Genomic DNA, 24,533 nt, shown 5'->3' with positions numbered 1-24,533 from the left:
ACTATAGGTGAGTTTCTATGGTAACGACATCACAGATTTTTATCTGATCTAAACATCAATATGAAACCATGACAAGGCCATTCCCAACCCTGTCCTTGCAAGAACTTCCTGTGGTCTCTCTGCTATTATGCTACCCAGAAGCTGGGGTGCTTTACCTTTCTGTGGTGACACTTTGGCCCTTTCGTTCAATCCAATGAACCAGCACGATTGATACATTTAGGGTGAGGAAGAAATGTTTCCCCAGGGAGAGATGACAAGTAAACAGCAGGGAGGGGCAGAGTTGTTCATTTTACCCTTTAGTGTATATATGCAACATTCATATTGGAGCCATTTATGCCTGCATGTCTGACAAGGATTCTGTCAGGATGTGCCAATCCACTGCGGCTAGACTTGAGTCTAGCCTCACCCCATCCTCTTTGACTTGACTCATGCTTGAGTCTTAATAGGGGGTGTGGGGACACATTCAGAGCATTTTTGGTACTCAGTTTGACTTGAGTCAACGAACAAGTCAAGTGCGGCTCTATGAAAAAAAGTGGCTGGCAGGGGTGTGTATGTGTGTCAGAGTTCTCATTTAACACTCCCCTGACATCCCTATCCCATCTGTAAACAAAAGCTCTGCTGTTCTTTGAGTGAGGGTAGCAGTGCAGAAAGCACTAATCTGATCAGTTTCTGACAAACCCCAGCCACAAACACCCATTCACATCACACTCTCAGTTCCACCTGGATGGACCTACAGGGAGGGAGGAGGAGGTGCCCCTGCTCACAAGGTGGGAGGGAAAGGGCAGCCCGAGTGGGGGGACTGAAGCAGTGGATGGGCCCTGAAAACAAAATTTAAGCCTCCCTCCTCCCGTCTACCCCCACCTTGCCTCCTGAAGCCAACCTATCTTCCTCTCTACATGCTTCTTGCTTGCACCAGTTTGAATGTGGCTTTGGGATCACCAACGAGGCCCTTCGGAAGCTGCCCAAGAAAAGGAAGCAAGCACACACACAGAGAGACGCCAAGCAAAGTGGTGTCTCCACTTGTTCCAGAGAAAAACTCCTGAGTCCCAAGTCAATTCCAGTTTCAAAACAAGAGTAACTCAAGTCCACAGAAGTCACCAAAAATGCATGTTTGATGACTTGAGTCAGAGTCTTCCGAGTCATGTCGCCTATCCCTGAATTCTGATATGTCCTTGTTGTACTGTTGCTTTTGTCCAACTCAGCTATAGTAGCATATGTGGTCCTTACAGCCCAAACCTATGGGCTCTGGCCAGCAGCAGAACATCTCAGTGCATTGGTGGTACATTCACAGCTCCTCCTTATTCTCCTTGGGTGGGGGTCTGGGCCTGGATTCTGGTTTTGGATCTGCTGCAACCATCACTGTCTCTGCCACTTCCTCTTCCCACTGTTACTACTTTATGAAAAAGACAGACAGAAAGACTAGAGGAAGAAGAATGGGGCAGTAATGACCTAGAACAGCAGTCTCCAAACTGGAGACCGCCATGTTTCAAAAAAGCCCTCCCTGTCCCAAGCAGAATAACCATAGCACTGCATGTTTTTCAAACAGAACAGATCAAGAGACACTTTGGGCAGTCGCTTCTGTTGCCCATAGTCCCAGAAGGCTGTGTCACAGGATGTCCAGGCTGATGAAGCTGCCCAGAGTGTCCCTGTGACTATTTCTGTTTGAAAAACACACAGTACCATAGTGGAATGCTAAGCTATGGGGGGGAGGGGGGGCCGAGCTTTCTTCAAATCTGGATCTGGCCTGTGGTCTGAGGTTTGGAGAGTCCTGACCTAGAATATCTGAGCTATTCAACGTGTTTTTTTATAAGGCAGGAGGAGCAGGAAGAGAAGGTAGGACAAAGGTGGTTTCTGCAGCCCAGGGCAACCCATGCTAGGAAACAGCATGTGTGGGAGGCAAGTCAAGAGATGGGCAGGAAATCTGGTAGAAGCAGCTGGCAAAAACAGCAGGTAGGTGGGGGCATGCATACAATCCAAACTGCTGCCTCCTGGAGGCAACCATTCACCAGCCATGATAAAAAGGCCACCCCCTCAGGTTCTTTCTTGCTTCTTCTGAAAGGACAGAGAGAAACAGGAAGGCCCTTTAATGGTCAGAAAAAGATCTCAACTTCTTTTTTTTCTTATTTTCACTGGAATTGGAAGTGAAAAAAGGAAGTTCATGATGTGTAATACTTCTTACAAGAATAAAACACTTGCTTTCTTAGGAGAATCTGACATTGTAGCAACACGGCTAAGGCTTCCACTGACCATTGGAGTTCTCCTCGAGCCCTCATAACAGGAAGAGGTAAGGACAACTCCCGAGCCAGCTGATGCCCATATACAGCCCATATATAGAATTTTTCATCCAAATATCACCTATTTTGATGGGGGTGGGGTGGGGGCAGTGGCAAGGCTACTGGTTCAATACTCCCAAAATCCAGTTCAACCATGCTGCCATCCTAACCTGCTGCCTGCCAGACCTAAGTTCCCAGCCATACTCTGATGTATTTTACAGCCTAAACTCGAGCCATCTTCCCACCACCTTGCCCTCCAAAACCCTCTCACGGACCAAAGTTGTTGTTTGGGTGTCAGCCTAAACATTACTAGATGGCTACCGCACACCATCCCATACCTGTTCTCTTGTCTTGGGACATAGATCAGGATTTTTCCATTCTGGATCAGCTGAGGCACAGGCTGCGGTCTTAGGAATGGGATACTGTAGCTTTTCAGAATCTTGTATGCCATGAATCAAAGTCAATTTTGGTTCTTCACAGTATTTCATTTGTTTTCCCTTATACTATCTATCTTAATCCCACTACAGTGTCCCTTTGATTTCTCTATATTGGTTTGTTGGGATACAGATATGAGAGGTTGACTGATGGAGGAAAGGTTTGGGAATGAGGCTTTTAATTTTCGCATGGCACACAGCCTTCTGAAGTTGGGTTGGCATGACATACAGTGACCTTCTTAGTAGTGGCCCCTTGTTGTGGAATTCCCTTCCCTAATATCCTATCTCCCCCCTTGCCCATAGGAGATTGAAAACCATGCCTTCTCATACGTGCTCATGTTCTGAATTAATTTTTTTCATGTTGCAAATTAACTTGTGTCCTTAAAGAAAGAAAAGCAGGATAGAACATTTTTAAATTAATCGCATATTTATTCTTAGTCTTTTTGTGCACAATGAAGTGCTGGAAGAGGTGACATGCATCCTAGAACTTTTGGGATCAGAGAGTTCTAATACCCAGAGATGTGCAAGCAGAAGCTCACTTGTGTAGTGCGGTGCACTTGGGTGAATCCCAGCAGCACTTGCCTGATGAAAAGTGCAGGGGATCTCCCTCTGTGTTTGTGCTGCTAAGGCAGTAAACTTCCTCATTCTGTGAATCCTCCATGGGAGACATCATATGAGAATGTAAAACTTACAGATATCAGATAATCACATGAGTTTTCCAACGAGACATTCAAAACTCACATAGAAGATGCAGATATGGACTCATGCAGTAAGAAGTGAAAAAGGTGAAAAAGGAAAAGGTATCATTTATTTATTTGATCTGCCCTGTAAACCACTTCGTGAACTTTTTGTTGAAAAGAGGTACATAAATATTCCTAATATTAATGATAATAATACAAGATAACAACAATGATAAAAACTGTACCAATTACTACACCACAACAGCCTTATTTGGAAATCAGAAATCAGCCTTATTTGGAACATCACATATTTTACAGAAATATCTGTGAACATTCCAGGACCTTGGGAAGGAGATAAGATTCAAATTCAGCCACCAACATCTGGGGAGCTGTGAATAAGAACCATAATAAATGTAATTACAAAGTGACTGCAGTGTTACACTGGAATTAATGCCAAAGTACTCAATAACATCTGCAAAAATAAAATATTTAAAAAATGATGCAACTCAAGCCAGAAAAAGTACCAAAAATGAGCAGGTAAAGATGGACTTTAAAATTTAAACAGATAAGAAGACAGAGGATAATATGTTGGACATAACTGTGGCTGAAAAAAAGTGAACTGTATTAATGCAGTAACCCCTAGAGACAGCAGAACTGAAGAAAAGGAGCTGGAAAAGATCTTGAAATAAAAAGATCGGGAAATGGAAGTTCAGTGTTTCTGGGGAAAGAGAGCAACAATCCCAGTAGTAATTGGAGCACTAGATGCAACTCTGAGAACTCTAAAGAAACTTCTGAGCAATCCTGGCATAGGTAGGATGATAATCAGACAGCTGCAAAAACCACACTACTGGGAACATGCCACATATTATCTCACTGCCTTCTCAGTGAGGCAGCCTCCAGAGACCAGTTATGGGCCCCACTCTGGCCACTTGCTTGCATCCCTAATGATGCAAGGGATGATACACCATCCCTATGCTTAACCCCCCCCCCACACACACACACCATCCTGCACTGTTCCTGTCCATTCTGATCAACCTGGCAAAACAGCTCATCCAACCCCTTTCTGTCTGGTGTAGGTTAAAAACAAAAACAAAACTCCACAGCAAGCCAATCTAAGTGGGGTAAATATTCCTACATGGCCCTGACAGTCAGGCAGCCAACCTGAGAATGATTTCAGAGTAAGTGGAGGATTTGTTTTTGCACCATGTAGCCAAAAGAATTATCTGTTAAGGGAGAAGCAGTGTCAGAAAGCCTGCTCTTCCTCCTCTGGCCTGTCTGCCAATTGCCTGGCTCCATCTCTTAAGATGGGAGATGATGTGACAAATGTGTTCACACCATGAGGGGGAGAGGAAGAGTGACCTTCCTGTAACTTTAGCAGACTTATCTGTAGAAATTAGAAGATGAAGCTTTATCTTCGAGGGTTGACAGTTTTATCTAACCATGGGTTCTGAAGTCACAGGTTCAGCTGAACCTGGTCCCTCCGAACGTGACCAGACCTGTACTGTGGTTCAGTGAAAACTAATCTATGCCACTTATAATGTAGGTCCCTCAGCTATCTGACCATGAAATATCCTCCACCGGGCTCTTTAATCTGCAGAGTTGTTGTAAAGGGCTTGGTGGAGGAAGGGGCAAAAGTGAGAAGGCAGGGGGCAATCATTGTGCCCTGAAGGGTCAGGTTTGCAGACCAGCTGCTTGCTGCGTCGCTTGTGGGTCAGCCACCTGCCATGGCACCTCTGGACTGGCGGGCTTGCTGCACATTTTGGTGTCATCCCTACAGTGATGTCAACTGGTGCGGTTCACACCTCCACTCCCTCCTAGTGATGCCACTGCTTGCAATACTAATGGAGGGGGACATTTGTGGTCATTTATGGGCAGGATTCAGGAGTAGAGTAATGAGTCCCTTCCCTGCCAGCCAATTGTCTACTACAGATGTTACCAGTAACAATCTGAGCACATGTCCTCCCACCCCCACATGGGTTTATTTCTAGTCTCTGAGTCAGATGGGAATACAAGAATAAAAATGACGAGGGGGGGGGAGAAATTTACAGGGAAGAATTTGCAGGCTGAAGAAGAATTAAGCACTCCTTCCTCCTGCTTCCTAATCATCTGATACATCTGCCCCTATGTGAGTTTTACCTTTGTATTTGCATGTTTGGAAGCACATGGGGCCAGTCCAGATGATGCTGTTCTGACCAGGTCCTTCATGTGTGATTAGGTGTATGTTCCAGTTCTCCTCCTTGTGTGATTTATGCAAGATCTCAGCACTGGTTTAAACTAGTATGTATGTAGGACAGAAAAAAATTTAAAAGGAAGTGAGCACTTTTATAAAAAAAAAATTACTAAAGTGAAAGTTAAAAAATAACTAAACTTTTTTTCTTTCATTTTTAGAATTTACTCCGGTTTATACAAAAAGAAAAAAAAATTAGTATCCACGCTGGAATTTGCCCACATGATGTGGCTTCTTGTGTTGTCTTGTGTATCATTGGTTGATTTATCACATGAAGAGAGTGAGTAAATACTTTCAAGATATTCCAGACTAGTTGATTAACAATGCAGTTCCTCCCAAGGGTTAGACATGTTGGGTGAGGAAAGCAGAACTGACTCCCCTTGCACCAGTGGCATCTGAGAACATGCTGTAATAGTCAGTGGCATCCCTAGGATTCACGTCACCCGATGTGGGAGGCCTGCGCGTCACCCCATGCAGTGGGCAGGGCAATGCCCCAGGTGGTGGGCATGGTGATGTACCATCACCCCGCCCCCACTCGTTTTTTGGCTGTACCTTTTGTTAGAACACAGATATTTCAATGTGGTTTGTTTCATTGCATTCTGCATGAAATTATGCATTGATTGATACATAACATGATGGTATTAGTCCTCCAAACTCTGGTTTTAGTGATTTTGAAAACTTGTAGAGTCACACACACGCACCCCATGTCAACTTACTAACACCTTATTGCAGCAGTTCTCAAACTTTTAGCACTGGGACCCACTTTTTAGAATGACAATCTGTCCAGGACCCATAGGAAGTGATGTCATGGCCAGAAGTGACATCATCAAGCAAATTAAAATAAATAATTATAAATAATTAAATTGAAATAAAAGAAATAATTAAATAAGGGGGAGCCAGTCCTGTTACACCAAGTGAATCTACTCTGAAGTAAGTCCTATTGTGGTCAATGGAGCTTACTCTGTAGTCTGCCTGCAATAACAACCCCCCAAAAAAGAATCAGTGAGATCTTCAGCCCTCCCCAGTACCCAGTTTAAAGTTCTTCTATTTCAGGCATATCAGTACAAAGATCCACCTGGCTTTGCAAATGCAAAATAGAAAACTTTCCCCTCCCCAGCTCAAGTCTCTTTTTATGTCCTTTTTAGTGGGGGAGGGGGAGGCTGCCTTCTGGAGCATTTGTTGCACTCCAGCTCCATCAGATCAGGACCATTCTGGTTTCCTCACATTCCCCTTTGCCTGGCCTGACCACCAGCCAAGTCACATCTGCCGACTTACGAGTAAATGCGACCATGAGGCTGCTTCGCTTTCCATAGGGCTCAATAGAGTTGCAGCTGGGGGGGACCTCCTTCTTGGGTGTTTTTGGGGGGCTGCATTCATTGGATCAGGACCATTCCAGTGTTGTTGGATTCCTCTCAGCCTGCCCTTTCCAACGGACTAGTCTTAAGTATGCCAACTCACGAGTAAATGTGTAATACAGCTCACTTTCACTTTCCATAGGAATCCATTCATTTTTTCTTTCCAGTTTTTTGGCCATAACTTTGGAAGGAAAGGAGCTATTTCAATTCTGTTTTTTTGCATTGCATTCAGCTGGACATTCCACATCCAACGGTGTATGGCATAATGGGGTAGCTCCTAAAGCCGCAATTTTAGCACGTCATTCCCCCAGGGCACATCATCCCCCCCAGCATGTCACCCGGTGAGGCCCACACCCCCCGCACCCCCTAGTGACGCCACTGGTAATAGTGCATTCTCCTTGCAGAGCACCATACTAGGTGGGATCTGCCTAAGCTCCTCCCTGACATGTACCTGAGGCAAAGAGAGCTGTTGCCACATCTCTCCTTGAGGCAAAGAGAGCTGTTGCCACATCTCTCCTTGCTTGTGCACATACAACCCATCCCTTATGCCTACCTCCACTTCTTCCTCCATTCTAACTATAATAAAATTTCCGGAACCCATTTTCCCCCCAATATAATGCAGGGCCCTAACCAACTTTCCAGCACTGATGCAGCCATGCCAATGAGCCGTGCATCCTGCGGGGGGGGGGGGATTCACAGATGACTCCTCAAGATAAGGTAGCAGTTTTCAAACTCTCAGGGTTTGAGCTGCTCTAAGTTCTTGCAGGGGCAGGGGGAGGCAGCAGGGGCGGAGAGAAGGCAGTGGCGCAATCCCCAGGATCGCACCACTCAGGAGGGCTGCAGGGACTTGGCTGCATGTACCTGAGCCTCCTGCAGCCTCCTGGGGGTGCAGGGAGCCCTGCACGACCTTCTGCAGGGCTCCCTGCAGCTTTGAAAGCAAAAGCGGAGCAATAGTGCCCTGCCTCCACTAAAGCAGAAGTGGAGCGCGATGGCTCCACTTTCACTTCTGCAGCTGTGGGGAACCCTGCAGAAGGGCTGGCTTCCAGTTTTAAAAAAAATGGCAGGATGCCTGCATCAAGCAATCACTGAGGAGGCAGCAGGAAGCTTTGCATCAACAGATTAGGCTGTAATCATAGCTGACTTCCAATTAAAGAAGTAAAATAAAATAAAAAGCAGGGTGACTGGCTTCCAATTAAAAAAAATGCAGGACCTTGCATAAGTAAGCTCTGGGGAGGCAGTAGGAAGAGTTTCCTCCATTCTGTTTTTAAAATAAAAACCATGAAAAAAGCAGGGACCCTCCACAATGAACTGGCTCTTTAAAGCAGGGGTCTCCAAACCCTGGCCTGGGGGCCAGATGCGGCCCGTGACGAGCCTCTATCTGGCCCGCGGTCAGCCTTTGATCCCCTGAGAGCCTCTGGCCCAATTGACCAAACACAACTGGAGTTGTGCTTGTGGGGTGGGGAAATTGGGGTCCATTTAAGTGTGTGCTTTGGGCTGTGTTTGGAGAAATCCTGGGCATTTGAGCCCATTCATTCTTTTATTCAATCATCTAAGTTCCACCTCTAATGTATTTATTGAAATTATATATTTAATTATTTCACACACACACACACACACACACTGTGCCAGATATTTGATGCAGCTGAAAAGTTTAGAGACCCCTGCTCTAAAGCACCAGGAGAGGCAGTTTTTTTGGTTGCCTCAGGGGGCATGTTGCTGAATTCTCCCTAGCTCCCAGTGGGGAAAGAAGAGGTGAATTTTTTTTTTATTTCTGGAGGAGGGGACAGAGAGACAAAGGGCCCAATCCTATCCAATATTCCAGTGCCGGTGCAGCCGTGCCAAAGGGGTGTGCACTGCATCCTGTGGTGGGGAGACAGTCATTTAGGCCTCCTCAAGGTATGGGAACGTTTGTTCCTTTACCTTGGGGCTGCATTGCAGCTGCACCAGTGCTGGAAACTTGGATAGGATTGGGCCCAAAGAGAGCATGTGTACTCTCTTTGGTGCTGAGAAGGTACTGAGAGAGATTGAGCTTAAGGGGGGAGGGAGGGGTAGAGTGTGTATTAATATGGCTGTGCCTCTCTGTGCCTGGACTTCACCGCACATCACTGTGTTCCACTGTCTTAAGTCAGCAGTTAGAATTGGGCCGTTAGTTACTATTTTCACTCACTTTGTCCTCCTACTGATCTTGGGTTGTTTAAGATTAAGAAATAGTATATGATACTTAAAATAGTTGTTTCAGAATAAAAGCTATTTTTTAAAAACTAACAATAATCTCCTGCAGTTGTGGTTTTTGACCTCACCTGGTAAATGTGTACAATTATTGATACACATGAGCCTATATGAAATGCTGTGAAAATTTCCAATGAACCATAGAAATACTAGCCATGATGATGCTGTAACTTTCATTTGCTTCCAGGTATGAAACAAACATCAGTTACAAATTTATCCTGTGTGCTTTACCATGTTACTGCTATGAATTGCACTTGGAACACTGGCCTAAACCCACCAGAAGAGTATTTCCTTTATTTGAACTTCAATCAGTAATTGACCTCCATTTGTTAAATTTAGAAAATTCATTCAAAACCTGGCATTGCTGGTTGGCTTTTAACTTAAATGCTTTGGCATACACAGGAAAGAAGAGGAATGTCCAAATTCCATACCAAATGAACATGGACAGCACATATGCCACATTGATTATGTGAGTCCTGATAAAGAGAGTGTTACTGCCACTCTGAAAAAATTAGTCAATCAATCGTGGGTTCCATTTTTTACCAAGGATTTTAAACTATATGAGATCGGTAAGAAAGAAAGGGTGTTTGTTGTTGTCGTCGTCATTGTCAATATTAATATTAATTTATTATTAATAAATTATTAAATTATTAATTATTATTTATTAATATTAATAGTAGTAGTAATATCATATCTGATTTTTACTACTAAAAGTAACAGAATTCTTAAGAACAGCCCCACTGGATCAGGCCATAGGCCCATCTAGTCCAGCTTCCTGTATCTCACAGTGGCCCACCAAATGCCCCAGGGAGCACACCAGATAACAAGAGACCTCATCCTGGTGCCGTCCCCTACATCTGGCATTCTAACATTGCCCTTTTCTAAAATCAGGAGGTTGCATATACACTTCATGGCTTGTAACCCGAAATAGATTTCTCCTCCAGAAACTTGTCCAATCCCCTTTTAAAGGCATCCAGGCCAGATGCCATCACCACATCCTGTGGCAAGGAGTTCCACAGACCAACCACACGCTGAGTAAAGAAATATTTTCTTTTGTCTGTTCTAACTCTCCCAACACTCAATTTTAGTGGATGTCCCCTGGTTCTGGTGTTATGTGCGAATGTAAAGAGCATCTCTCTATCCACTCTGTCCATCCCCTGCATAATTTTGTATGTCTCAATCATGTCCCCCCTCAGCCGCCTCTTTTCTAGGCTGAAGAGGCCCAAACGCCGTAGCCTTTCCTCATAAGAAAGGTGCCCCAGCCCAGTAATCATCTTAGTTGCTCTCTTTTGCACCTTTTCCATTTCCACTATGTTCTTTTTGAGATGTGGCGACCAGAACTGGACACAATACTCCAGGTGTGGCCTTATCATAGATTTGTACACTGACATTATAATATTAGCTGTTTTGTTCTCAATACCTTTTCTAATGATCCCAAGCATAGAATTGGCCTTCTTCACTGCCACCACACATTGGGTCGACACTTTCATCGACCTGTCCACCACCACCCCAAGATCTCTCTCCTGATCTGTCACAGACAGCTCAGAACCCATCAGCCTATATCTAAAGTTTTGATTTTTTGCCCCAATGTGCATGACTTTACACTTACTGACATTGAAGCGCATCTGCCATTTTGCTGCCCATTCTGCCAGTCTGGAGAGATCCTTCTGGAGCTCCTCACAATCACTTCTGGTCTTCACCACTCGGAAAAGTTTGGTGTTGTCTGCAAACTTTGCAACCTCACTGCTCAACCCTGTCTCCAGGTCATTTATGAAGAGGTTGAAAAGCACCGGTCCCAGGACAGATCCTTGGAGCACACCGCTTTTCATTTCTCTCCATTGTGAAAATTGCCCATTGACATCCACTCTCTGTTTCCTGGTCTTCAACCAGTTCTCAATCCATGAGAGGACCTGTCCTCTAATTCCCTGACTGGAGTTTTTTTAGTAGCCTTTGGTGATGGACCGTGTTGAACGCCTTCTGAAAGTTCAGATATAAAATGTCCACGGGTTCTCCCACATCCACATGCCTGTTGACCTTTTCAAAGAATTCTATAAGGTTCGTGAGGCAAGACTTACCCTTACAGAAGCCATGCTGATTCTCTCTCAGCAAGGCCTGTTCGTCTATGTGTTTTGAGAGTCTATCTTTGATGAGGCATTCCACCATCTTACCCGGTATAGATGTTAGGCTGACCGGCCTATAGTTTCCCGGGTCCTCCCTCTTTCCCTTTTTAAAGATCGGTGTGAAATTTGCTATCCTCCAAACTTCTGGCACTGTGGCCGTTTTGAGGGACAAGTTGCATATTTTAGTCAAGAGATCAGCAACTTCATTCTTCAATTCCTTAATAACTCTTGGGTGGATGCCATGAGGCCCGATAACTTATTAATCTTTAATTTATCAATGAGGTCTTAAACATCTTCTCTTTTAACCTCTATCTGACTTAATTCCTCAGTCAGGAGGGGCCGTTCGGGCAGCAGTATCTGCCCGAGGTCTTCTGCCGTGAAGACAGATGCAAAGAACTCATTTAATTTCTCTGCCATCTCTAAGTCTCCTTTTATCTCCCCTTTCCCTCCCTCACTATCCAGAGGGCCAACCACTTCTCTGGCAGGTTTCCTGCTTCTAACGTATTTGAAGAAGCTTATATTATTCCCCTTAATGTTGCTGGCCAAGCGTTCCTCATAGTCTCTCTTGGCCTCCCGTATCATCTTCTTACTTCTCTTTTGCCACAGTTTATGTTCCTTTTTATTCTCCTCATTAGGGCAAGACTTCCATTTATGGAAGGAAGCTTCCTTGCCCTTTACAGCCTATCTAACTTGGCTCATTAGCCATGCAGGCACCCTCCTTGACTTAGTGGAGCCCTTCTTTCTTTGTGGTATACACTTCTGCCGGGCCTCTATTACTGTTGTTTTAAGCAGCCTCCATGCACTCTGGAGAGATTGGACTCTTTTTACCTTCCCTTTCAACCACCTTCTAACCAGCCTCCTCATTTGAGGGAAGTCCGCCCGTCGGAAGTCAAGGGTTTTCGTGAGAGATTTGCCAGGTATTCGTCCCCCAGCGTGCATGTCGAAACGGATCGCAGCATGATCACTGTTCCCCAACAGCTTCATAACATTGACATCTCTAACCAGGTCCTGAGTACCACACAATATTAAATTCAGAGTCACCTGTCCTCTGGTGGGCTCCATGACTAGCTGCTCTAAGGCACTAGTATGTCAAGGAATCCGGTCTCCTTTTCGTGACCAGAACACAAATTTATCCAGTCAATATGAGGATAATTGAAGTCACCCATGATTACAACCCTGTCCCTCCTTGTCACCTCCCTGATCTGTTTCCTCATTTCAAGGTCCCCTTCCGATTTCTGGTCTGGAGGTCTTAAAACACATTATGTAATGTGTATGTCAGGAAGAATGGCCACCTTCACTTGTTGCCTGGAAACGGAGGTTGACTCCTAGAGACTTCAAGCTTGGAGGGTGAGCAAATCTAGTCTTCATCCTTTCACTTGTGGAGAAATAAGGAAATTAGAGTTTTCCATTCAGCAGCTCACTGCATAGCAAACCTGCTCTCACCTTTCAGTGTCCTGGGCTATGAGAAGAAATGCATTTGGATACCTGACAAGCTCTAGACCCTTATTTTGAAATGTTTACAGAATTAAACTTTATTGCATTAATATTGAACATTGTTTCCAAAAATGTTAGAACATTTCAGGCTACCAATAAGGTTCTACGTGCATTCACTGAGTCCCAGTGGCATCTCCAACTTTTGGAGGCTCCCTATGAGAGCCCCTCCATGGACATGCTCCTCCACATTTTTGAAAGGACATGAGCACTGGCTACCTCTTCATTTATTGTATTTATTTTTTCACATTTTCATACCACTTTTGTTCCAAGGACTTCTGGGTGGTGCATGTAGTTCCTCCCCTCCTTTTGTTCTTATGACAACCCTGTGAAGTAGGTATGGATGAGAGATTGTGACTGGCTCGAGGTTGTGACTAAGCAGGGATTTGAACCTAGATCTTCCAGTCCCAAACCACTGCACCATGCTGGCTACACAATGCCCAAGAACTGGGAAGCAGGTGAATGTAAATCCTCCTTCATACTACCACCTACAGCCACAGCAGCAGTGATAAAAGGGGGCTCTCACCTGTCTGCTGTCTAGTTCCTAATTAGCTGGACACCCAATGGAGAGGCTCTCAGGAGGCAATCAGGAGCATGTGGCAGTAGCTGCCTATAGTTGTTCTTACCCTGACAATGTTGTGAGATGGGACATCCAGGAAAAATAAAATAACATTGGGAAAGAAGATGGTCTGCTGCTTCTGTATAATAACTCCCCCCCCCCCCAAAAGACAATGACATTGTCAGGGGTGCTTTTAAACATGAATAACGTGTGCCCTGGGGGAAACTAATACACATGCAGGAATCCTGCATAGTGGCTAATAGCATACCTGTGCAGTTTGGTGGGGAAAGGGCAAGGGTGAAAGATGCCACTGTTGGAGGCAGAACTGTAGTGACACCACTGAGTACCCGTATACCTGCTCACGCCAAACTTACTGGTTACAGGTTTGATGTAGTGACTCCACATCAATGTATGTAGACCTCCAATGCAGGGAAGTGTACCATTCAATGTGTGAAATTTCATGACACTCAACTTGTTAAAGATATTATTGGTGATTTCATTCCAGAAATCTTACGTCCTCCACAAAATATCACTGTGAGTTGCAATGAAAAGACATCAGAGTGTATTGTAAAATGGTCCCACCCCCCAAACAAACGTAATGTCTCTTCTGAATCCTGCTTTGTGTATGAGATCAAGGTAAGACACCAAGCTTTTATTTTCGCCTTCCATTTTAGGAAGGATAATACAGCTGACTGTGTATAGTTTGAGAAATTCTAAATATGACACCTGTACTAATTAAAAAATGTATTTTTGTTATTTTAAGGATGAAGCTGGAAATACAGTGAAGGGAGTAAGTATGCTTAGCAGAGATCAACAGAATGATACTGATTTTAGGGGGGCACTACAACCTTCTGGGTTCACAGCAGGCTGAAATACTGACATCAAACACAGTCTGGATCAGTTTTCATACAGTATTTCATACAGTGGGCCAGATAGCATTCATGGTGCCTGCTGAGGACCAAAAATGACATCATTAAGCAGGAAGTGATGTAATTATGCAGATGATAGCCAGAAGTAAGCACTTTGACCTCACCTAGAAACTCATCAGTTGAAAATGATAAAAGAGAGACTATGCAAATCTTGATCATAATTTCAAGACATGGGTCGGCCCACTTATCACGTGGTCTACTGATTCAGCAGCGCAACTTCTCACAAGGTGTCACTTTACAGCTCAGCAGCTGAGAGGTGCTCTGCAAAGTGAAGTTTCAGCCGAAGTGGTGGTGCTGAAAGGGTGGCCTGCATGATAATAGGGCTCTCCCAACGCCTTGGCAGTATGTCCTTTTCTCACCTCTCTTGGTCTGCCCTTCCCCTGTACTGTTCCTTGCCTTCTAAGACCCTTTCCTTCTGAGATCCCTTCTGTCGTCCATCCATCCCCCCGCCTTGGCAGAAGTGGTGCCGCTGGAGGAGCTGCTCACATGATAATTGGGCTGTTCAAGCACCAGTTTCAGCAGCAATACTTCTGTAGATACATCATTTCACAGCTAAGCAGTTGATGGTTGTGCTGAGAGAGACCAATTATCACAGGGGCCAGAAAAAGAGCTTCCGCAGGCCATGTCTGGCCCACAGGCCTTAGGTTGTACACTGCTAATCTAGATGGTCTTTGAAAGGACTACATTTGACTCAAATGGGAAAATAATGTTGTAAACTTTGGAAAAGCTCCAAAACATGAATTAATAGGTGGATATACAAATGGATGGGTGGGCACACTAAATAATTCTTCTGGGGGAAAAATAGGTAAAGGTGAGAGAAAGACTAACAGTACAGACATTGACTAGGATAATGGATGCTGCAAAACTTTGATCTTCATTAGCACTGAAGTTAATACTGTACTAAGAAACCTGGAAGTGAATGACATAGTGGGACAGAATATGTAATTAGGTGCAAAAAATATTTCTTATAGTCCCAAATAATATAATAGCATAATCACAATTTCTAAACCACTAATTTTGGCCAATCCTTCTGAAACCCCTGCATGGTTATGCAGCAACTCTGATGCAGTCTTCACTATATCCCACAGGGAAGTTTTGACTGGGGAGGTCTCCCCAGGGTAAGTAGACAGTGTCCCAGAGTAAGCTCCAGCAGCTGCTACGAGTCAACTTGGACCTGTGCCATCACTGATGCAAATTCATGTTGATCCATGCAGGCATATCAGACCTGGGAAGGGCATTTGGATTCAGTGTGCACTGCTGCCAAACCCGCCCCAGGCCCAATCTGCACATCCCCTGCCCCATCGCCTCCCTGTTCTGCTCCCATCCCATTCCACCCCTTGCACCAGGCTCACCTGCTCTGTTGGGCTCCAGCCGTCGCACTAGCTTGCCGACTGCTTGTGGTGCTTCAAATCACTTTACAATTGTTTTGTGGCAGCCTCACCAGTGGAATATGTATTCTGCAGGCACTAATCATGTATAGGCTTGGGCTGTAAGAGCCCAATTCTATCCAGTTTTCCAGTGCCGGTGCAACTGTGCCAATGGGCCATGCAGTGCATTCTGTGGTGGAGAGGCAATCACAGAGGCCTCCTTAAGGTATGGGAACATTTGTTGCCTTAGTTTGGGGCTGCATTGTGGCTGCACCGGTGCTGGAAAGTTGGAAAGGATTGGGCCCTAAATCTACTATCTGTAATATCTGACTTCACATATTCTAGATGTCATGAAATGAGTGACATCACTGTAAAGGGGTTAAACCTGCTCCTAGTGACCTCAGTGTCTGGGAAGAGGGAAAGCTTTGCATTCCATGCTGCATCTCTGAGTACAGTCCATTTAATATGTCTGTTAAAACTCACTGGAGCTAAGAAAGCTGAGTCTACCCCAACTGCATGACACATTTCTAAATATTAAATGAAACAAATTACAATGAAATTTGCAGGAATGTGTTGAGATGTAAATTGACATGAAACTTTTCCATTTAAAAAGAAAGCAGACTATTTTTTTTCTTTTTAGATAACAGACACTTACAAAGTTTACCCTGCAGATCAAAAACACACCTTGCAGATCCGTGCAAGTGGAAAGTATTGTACCATAACAAATCGTAAAGGTGAATGGAGTGAACGAATTGAGTTTGGTAAGAGTACTGATTTTTCCCAGTTATTTTCCACTTCTGTCCCTGTCTATGTTATAGATTTGTGCCAATAAATATCTGCATGAAACCACTGAGGGAACTCACCCATTGATTTAGGCGTCACCAGTTTGTGGGTGGCACCTAGTTCTATCTCGTTTCCATTTTCTGATTCTAGGAAGGCAATTGAGCACAGTATCGGGGAGGGGAGTTTCTCAGTATACCGTTATGTGAGATTTGACTACTGCTGCTATAATTTTAGCCTGTGTCTTTAAAAAAATATATATATATTTTCTTGCATTGTTGTTTTATTACTTTAATTTCTGTAAGACACTGGGGATACTATATAGAAAGCCTGACTAGATGACGCCAGTGTTGGCAGAGGCATTAATAATAACAGTACTGTAATAATATATTTAATGGGATTAAAAGGAGAAAATGGTTTACTGCTTTATGATCTCTGACCACTGTGAGTGGAATGACATGGCTAGTGCTGAATTGTAGAAGACAGCATTTTTAAACTAAGACAAACTGCTAGAAGGCATCTCATGAAACAGGTTTTCTCTTAAAGTTTGCAGAATCAGTGTTAATTTATTTAGGAATTGTTTTGCAAAGATCAAGATTTTAAAATTGTTGTCAAATTAATGCCCAACAGTCTGCTCTGTGCCTGCCCATCCTGTCCTATATAACATGTATAACACCAATCCCTGCTTTTCTTTGCAGGTTATGACCCAAATACATTCCCCACAATTTATTTAATTCTTGTAGTATTTGGAACTATTGTGACAATCTTGGGCCTGTTTATTCTCTGTAAAAGGTAAAATGTCTATAATTTGTCATTTGGTTTTTCTCTTTAGTTGGCTTGCACAGCACTGAAAGCCAGATTTAGGTTGCTAGGTAGGATGCTGAAGTCCAGGGCCTCCCTGGTAGTGTTATCACAAATGCTACCTGTTCCATGTGCAGTTTCACAAATCTGTGTTTTCTTTGCTAGAGTTTTACAGCCAGATTTCTGATATTCTAATTTAAAATTGAATGCAGGTTAGGATTATGTATCATAGCCCAATCCTAACCAGTGCAAGAGCAGGGGGACTGCTCAGCCCACGCCGTATCCAGTACTGGGAAGGAGCAGGCTGGAGGTCTCCTTGAGGGACATTTGTCCTCTTACCCCATGTAAAGCCCCTACATGTGCAGTGGGGCTACTCAGATCTCCACCTGCCAAATGGCCAGGGCAAGTCTGAGAAGCCCCAATCATGCTTTCAGGACCAGAAAGAAGAATAGGATTTGGCCATTTGCCAGCACTGACAATCTCACCCTCCTCCTGTGCCTGATCTGTCCCGTTTCCACCCCGCCCCTCTCGTACTCTGTAAAAAGCTCAAAATATGTGTCTACAGTAAAGACACTTTTTCCCACATAATATGTACTTCAGTACCATCCACTTCTGTCCAAGGTACTGGTGCTGGGGGGGGGGGTGCTGTTTAGGAGGGGTGCATCAAGGTGCTGAAATGCTTATGATCTTAACCAAAATCACTTAATTGAAACAATGTGTCCTTGCTGTGCTGTGAGAGATTCAGGGTGCTTTCAGCTGTCCTGACCAAGGAATGTGGCCTGAAGCATGTGAATAGCTCAAACTCTTAGCTCCCTATCACCTGTTAAAGGTCCCGTAAAGCAGCTCCTGATCGAAACAAATGCCTGAAACTTCACTGGTGTTTCACTGAACACCTCCCGTGATCAACTGACAGAGTTATATGTAAATAATAATGATCACAAAGCAAAAGAACAAGAAGAAATGAGGCATATAGGTCTGAACAGGAATCAATAGGCTCGGAATCCTGTAATTCCCAAAGTTGCAAAAACACAACATTATGTTCCACAGCTGATTACTGGTTACCTGTTGGCTGAGAGGTTCCATTCAAAGTGAATTACAAAATCTAGTCCCTGATCCTTCAAAATATATAAGCAGAGTTGCATAAATCCCAAATTGTCAACTTTGTACCCCCAGGGCTCAAAATGGGGTGACTCTAAAAATCTGAAAAAAAAAAAAAAATTCAGGGAACAAGCTTCATCCCTCTACTTTCCACAGTACAAAAATCAGATCAATACAGTGAGCCTAAGTACCTTTTTCACACTCATATATTAATATTGCATTTTTACAATGAAGGTCATCAGAGGTACCAGTTGCAGGGGAGCGATGGTGGGAGAGAAGAATGCCTTTCTCTCCCTTTTCTAGGCTTCCAAAATATTACTGGTGGGCCTTGGTAGAGAAAGAGAATGCTCAGCTAGGTGGGCCTTTAGCCTGATCCAGCAGGGTTTTTCTTATTTAGAGTGACACACCTGTTGCTATAATTTGCCACAAGAATAAAGCTTAGAGTGGCAAAAATGGAAGCTTTGGTCCTGGAGTAAAAGGTTATAGGGACCAGGCCCTGGCTTGTGTAAAGGGTGGGAAGCCAAACCCTAACTTGTGCTGGAATAGGAAGGCCAACTGGCCTGTATCCAGTGCAGGTTAGGAAGTGAATGGTGGGCAACTCAGGGTAAGGGGATATTTTCCCCCTTATCCCAAGCAATGCCCCCACCCACCCCTATAGGGCTACTTGGTTCTGCAGCCACAAGATCACTGGCACAAATCTGAGTAGCCCGTGTAAGACTGTTTAAGACACAAAGGGGGGTTAGGATTCAGTGCAGTGAATCCCACCCCCTCCCAGGCCCAATCCACCTTCCTGTTCCGCCCTTACCCCCCCCCCCCAAATGCCCCTGCTCCAATCCCACTTTGCCCAACCACCACCCTCTCTCACCCCTTGTGCCAGCCTGGGCAGGCTGGCAAAAATATACCCTCTCCAAGGACCCGGCACAGGCCTCTGGGCTCAATTAGCCAGGAGTAGCCACAAATATACTACCTAGTATGAGTACCTAGTACCTCGTACATTTTTACCTACCTAGTACACTTTTAAAGCGATTATAATTTATAAAATTGTGCCTTTGGAATAAAAACACATTAACACCACTTTTTGCACTTTTCCTCCTCGAAAAAATAAAATGTGTGAAAAAAGCATTTAAGAACACCTCTAATAATACGTACTGTATATTTTATTTATCATCTTATCACTCTTGCTCAGGGCAATGTACATAGGCTGTCCCTTTTATCCTTGCAAATAACCCTGTGAGGTAGGCTAAGGAGAAAGGAAGCAACTGCCCAGTGATCATCATCTGGTGAGCTTCCTGATCTCCCTAGGCACGCTGTTCTCTGTGGGCACAGCCTTCCTATTCATGCAGCTCTCCTGTATGGAAGGGAAGTTGGCTGGATTTGGCAGGAGCCTGGAGCATAACCTCTCTCTTTCTTCCTATAGGTTGCGCATATGGCAAAAGCTGACTGATCCCATTCCACAACCAAACCTCATCCTTGATCCAGATGAGAATACGGGGGTGAGTTCTAAAAACTGTGAAATACAATGGTCTGTCAAAGATTTAAGGTAACAGAAATAGAAGACTATCTTTTTTACTCACAGATTAATTAGGTGAGTATTCACTATTAAGTAATAGATTCCACTAAGTAACTGATCCTGCATATCCTCCCACTGTGTTGGCAGTGGCTTGTATGTTGTTGTGATGTTGAAAGGAAGAATGCTATCAAGACTTATGAATTATTTTCACAAGGATGACTGAAGCTGGGCAACAGGATGTAGGAGTTCTGTGACAGTGACCACCCTCATTTTACACCTATCTTTACAGCCATAAGAGCTTCTAAGGAAAGCTAAAAAGCCTATAGGGGAGAGAAGGGGGTTAGAATAAGGCTAAGGGCACAATCCTAATCCAATTTCCAGCACTGACATAAGGGCAATGCAGCTCTGAGGTAAGGGAACAAATATTCCCTTACTTTGAGGAGGCCTCCGTGAGTGACACCCAACAGCAGGATGCAGCATATGTCCCATTGGCACAGCTGTGCCAGTGCTGGAAAGTGGGTTAGGATTTGGGCCTAAGATGCTGAATTCTACACCCCAAAGCAAGTGTTGTGCTTTTTCTGTCCTTCTAAGCATTACAGAATGCACATACACTTATCATGATTATCTACAAATTTGCCCAGTGCACAGAAACAGACACAAGCCTGGTTTTCTTTAAGAAGAAGACCCCACTAAAGGCTGTTGAAGTAATTTGCATACATTTGTTTTTGAATGTTACTTATATTTATTAAACAGGCCTTGAAAGTGTTTGATTATTCTTCATTGTCATTTTAGCCCACCTTTCCTCTAAGGCAGGGGTCTCTAAACCCTGGCCCGGGGGCCAGATGAGGCCTGTGGCAAGCCTCTTTCTGGCCCTCGGCCAACCTCTTGTCCCCTGAAAGCCTCTGGCCCACTTAGCCAAACATGACTGAAACTATGCTCTGGTTGCTTCTGGAGAGTGTTCAAGGGCCAGAGAGGTTGAATGAATGAGCCCATTTATTCATTTATTCACTGAATCTAAGTTCCATCTCTAATTTACTTAAATAAAGTTTATATTTAATTTTTTTTTTCTGGCCCTCAACACCATTCTAGATACTTGATGTGGCCCTCTGGCCAAAATGTTTGGAGACCCCTGCTCTAAGGCAGTGCTTCCCAAAATTTGTAGCACCAGGACCCACTTTTTAAAACAACAGTCTGTCACGACCCACTAGATAAGAAAAGAAATTTAGAAATGTTTTTATTTATTAATAATAATTTTTTGGGGTCTTGTGCTTCTGAGTTTCTAGAGACCATACATATAGTGCATGGGTAGACATTTGCTAGACTCTTCAGAGAAATTGAGTTCAAGGTTTGGTTCACCCAAGTCATTCCAGGGTACCCAGAAGGCTGAACTAGAGAGCAAGATGTGCAGTCAGGGACTTCTAGGCCAGAAAAAAAGCTGAAACTGGGTTCACATGTGATCTATGGCATGCCTGTTACTAGGGAAAATAAGAAAATGTGTCATTTTAATTTAGGGATATGAAATTACTTCATACCACAGATTAGAATTCCAGCTAATGATTTTCTTCTGCAAACTGGGCAAGAGTGCTTGCAAATTTTTTTTTTCCCCCAAAAAATGTTTCAAAAACTTTTTGCTACCTAAGAGAAATTGGCTCCTGACCCAAAGGTGTGCCCCAACCCACAGTTTGGAAAACACTGCTCTAAGTTCAGAATGTATACATTGAAAAATTCTCACCAAAACCCCCTGAAGTCGGTTAGGCAAAGAAGGTTGACTGACCACAAGCCATTCAGTGTGCATCATACCCAGGTGGGGATTTGAATGCAGGCCTCTCTGGACCTAGCCTCACATGCTAGACAATATACCAGCCTGGTTCATGTAAGCCCCTTTCCTATTACTGCCCACTTCACAACAGTCCATTTTTTTCCATTGAAAGAACAGTCCTAACATTATTCCCCTTTTGCCTACTAGATACTAGTAGTCAGGAACGGGAAAGTCCAATGCGACTTGACTTGAGTCACTACCCCCCACAAGCTTGACTTAAAATGAGTCATAATGGGGGCACTTTCCAAGTCACCTTTAGTGATTCCAAAAGTCTTGAGTCCCTCACTCCTTAAAAAGCCCACTGTGGAAAACGGGGTTGCTGCTGGCTGTGTGTGTGGGAGGGGAGTACTCTTTACTCACTCCCCTGATGTTCCCACCCAAACTGGGCGAGGGGGGTGGGAGGGACTGCAGAAGAGCGGCGACAGAAGCGGCAAGAGGGAGGAGGGTCACTGCAACAGCTGCAAGGCTTATCAGGATGACCCGATCCTTTGCAGCCCTACTCAGAAATAGTCCCATTGCAGCTGGTCATTCAGTGGGGCTTCCTCCCCACAGGTAACAATGGAGTGCCTCACAGCAGCCATGCAGTGAAAAGCGTGATCTCTATGAACTGCCTTCCCTGCCTCCTCCCCCTCGCTGGGCTTCTCCAGCCAATCATACAGCAAGAACCCTCTTTGGCTCCTCTTCCTGCCCTCCCTCAGTCAATGGAAATATGAGAATGCCCATCCTTTGTCCAATAATCATCATTCCTTCCTTCCTATCAGAAACTGGAAAAGAAAGTCCTGCCTCCCCCCCCCCCCCCAATTCATTGCAACATTAACCCTTCCCTGCCTCCCGGTTGGAACTCAAAAGTTGTAAAGAACAGAATCAGAAGTTGTAAAGAACAGAATTTTAAAAGTTAATGAATAAAAATGTATCTTATGATCTTTTACTATATTTTTAATAAATTAGAGACTGTACAGTTCTTAAGTAACAATTACTGGTAGGTTATTTTTCAGGATCCGGCCTCAGTTATAATCAGACAAAACTATATTCAGACACCCAAGTTTAACACCTCACTTATCCGAGGGTCATAGAAAATTTTGGTTCAAAGCCTGCCCTTGATCTATCTGTGAGATGAACTTATACTTGAGTATCTGCAGTAATTTTGCTATGAAATTGCCACAGTGCTAAGGAGTTAAATTAAGAGAGGTTTTTCTCTACCTCACCCTTTATTTTTATTACAGAAAGCATGGGTGGATCTTACACAGACAGCAGATGAAAAGATAACATTAGTTGAAGAAATGACAAGCAGCTGCAAAAAGCATGGGGGACTTTCATCAACAAGCCAGTTGAGCTAAACATGTTTCTTAATTTTTTTAATAAAGCCTTGTTCCTGTTGACCTTCAAAGAGGTTCCTTTCTCTCAGGGCATATGTACACTTACACTGGAACTCAGCAGGGATTGAGCGTCATCTGCAAGAAATCATCAGAGGAAGAAGGTGCTGTAGATTCCCTGCATTGTGGGTCCAGCCATGTGGGCAACACCTAGAATAAGCCATTTCAGCCCTCTTTCTGTGCAATGAAGTGGAGATGATTGGAGAGAGGAGTAGTGATATTCATGCAATGGAGTACAAGGATTTCCAAATGCACACTCCTACATCCTGCCAGACACCTGGCATTCTAGAAAACAAATTTAAAAGAATCTAGTTTAAAAAACAAAAATATACCTGGGGGACCCTGTCTTGGGCTAAGTGCTCTAGCACAGCTGGAAGGCACTTCTGGAGGGCAATGCTTGAATTGGAGGGGGCTCAGTCAGCTTACCTTTTGCACTAATCACCTCAGGCTACAATTCTATAAATGCTTATCTGAGAGTAAGTCCCACTTGCTTCTAAGCAAACATGTATAAGATTGCACATTTAGTGACTGAATGCTTCAGGGAGTTTTTTGTCCAAAAAATTGGAGTGGGGCATCAGGAATTTCATTAAGGGCCTTATGCCTTCCCTCCCTCCACAAATTTGAGCAATGGTGGATAGCCCTGATCTTTGAGAATCCTCCTTTTCTGCCATATCTCTATCCCACATGCCATTGTGTTCTAGGAGTCAGTTTTCAAGGAGGCACAAGAAAGCCCTAGCTGTTCTGAGCAGAAAGATCTAAACTATCTTGTTTGCTATGCATCTTCTTTGTAAAGTTCAAAAGTTTTTTCCTGAAGAAGCAACCCACTATACCAGCAAATTAACTATAAATTGGCAGCCTCCATTTCTTTTCCTTTCAGCAGCCCTGAGATGCAGACTTTCAAGGCTATGCATGCTTATTGCGACCTATAGGGGACTGCCTGGATTGTCCCATCTTATTTAGCAGAGGAACAAGTATATTTCAAACATCTGCTATTAGAACATGAAATGGTTTGAGAGCTGCTGCAGTACAAGGCCTAAGAAATCAAGCTGCAAAACAGGACTTCCCTGATCTGCCCTCTTACCTCTGCCATAAATTCACTAGATGTAACCTTAGGCAAGTCCACACCTCTCAGCCTCCATTCCCCAGCTATAATATGGGAATGAGACTCAGGCCACAACCTTGACAGGTACTTGGGCCAAAGCAACTCCCGGGAGTGTCACAAAAGTGCTGTAAAGCAGTGGTTCTCATACTTTTAGCACCAGGACCCACTTTTAGAATGGGAATGTCAGGACCCACTGGAAGTGGTGTCATTCCTGGAAGTGATATCAAGCAAGAAATTTTTTAACAACTCTAGGCTGCAATCCAACGCATTTACTATTATTAAAATATACATAGTAGCTTGTTAAAAGTACAGGTCTGTAACATTTCCCCAAATGCAGTCACATACCACGGTAGCATCAAGTCTAATAGATTAAAAATAAAATATTG

The 24,533-nt window shown here is 44.0% G+C and overlaps 1 protein-coding gene across 1 annotated transcript; it reads left to right on the top strand.

Moving 5' to 3' along the window:
* The first annotated feature begins 2,204 nt into the window (after positions 1–2,204).
* Positions 2,205–23,033, top strand: LOC136645753 (granulocyte-macrophage colony-stimulating factor receptor subunit alpha-like). The gene is made up of 10 exons (XM_066622148.1): positions 2,205–2,284; positions 5,776–5,894; positions 9,386–9,509; positions 9,601–9,767; positions 13,874–14,004; positions 14,132–14,158; positions 16,305–16,425; positions 17,143–17,236; positions 19,761–19,836; positions 22,896–23,033. The coding sequence occupies exons 2-10, from the start codon at positions 5,837–5,839 to the stop codon at positions 23,007–23,009; spliced, it is 912 nt and encodes a 303-aa protein (XP_066478245.1). The 5' UTR covers positions 2,205–2,284; positions 5,776–5,836; the 3' UTR covers positions 23,010–23,033.
* Positions 23,034–24,533: the final 1,500 nt, after the last annotated feature.

This window comes from Tiliqua scincoides, chromosome 3, assembly GCF_035046505.1.
Source record: "Tiliqua scincoides isolate rTilSci1 chromosome 3, rTilSci1.hap2, whole genome shotgun sequence".
NCBI lineage: Eukaryota > Metazoa > Chordata > Lepidosauria > Squamata > Scincidae > Tiliqua > Tiliqua scincoides.
Note: the sequence above shows the minus strand (reverse complement) of the source record. Positions and strands in the feature narration are given on the sequence as shown.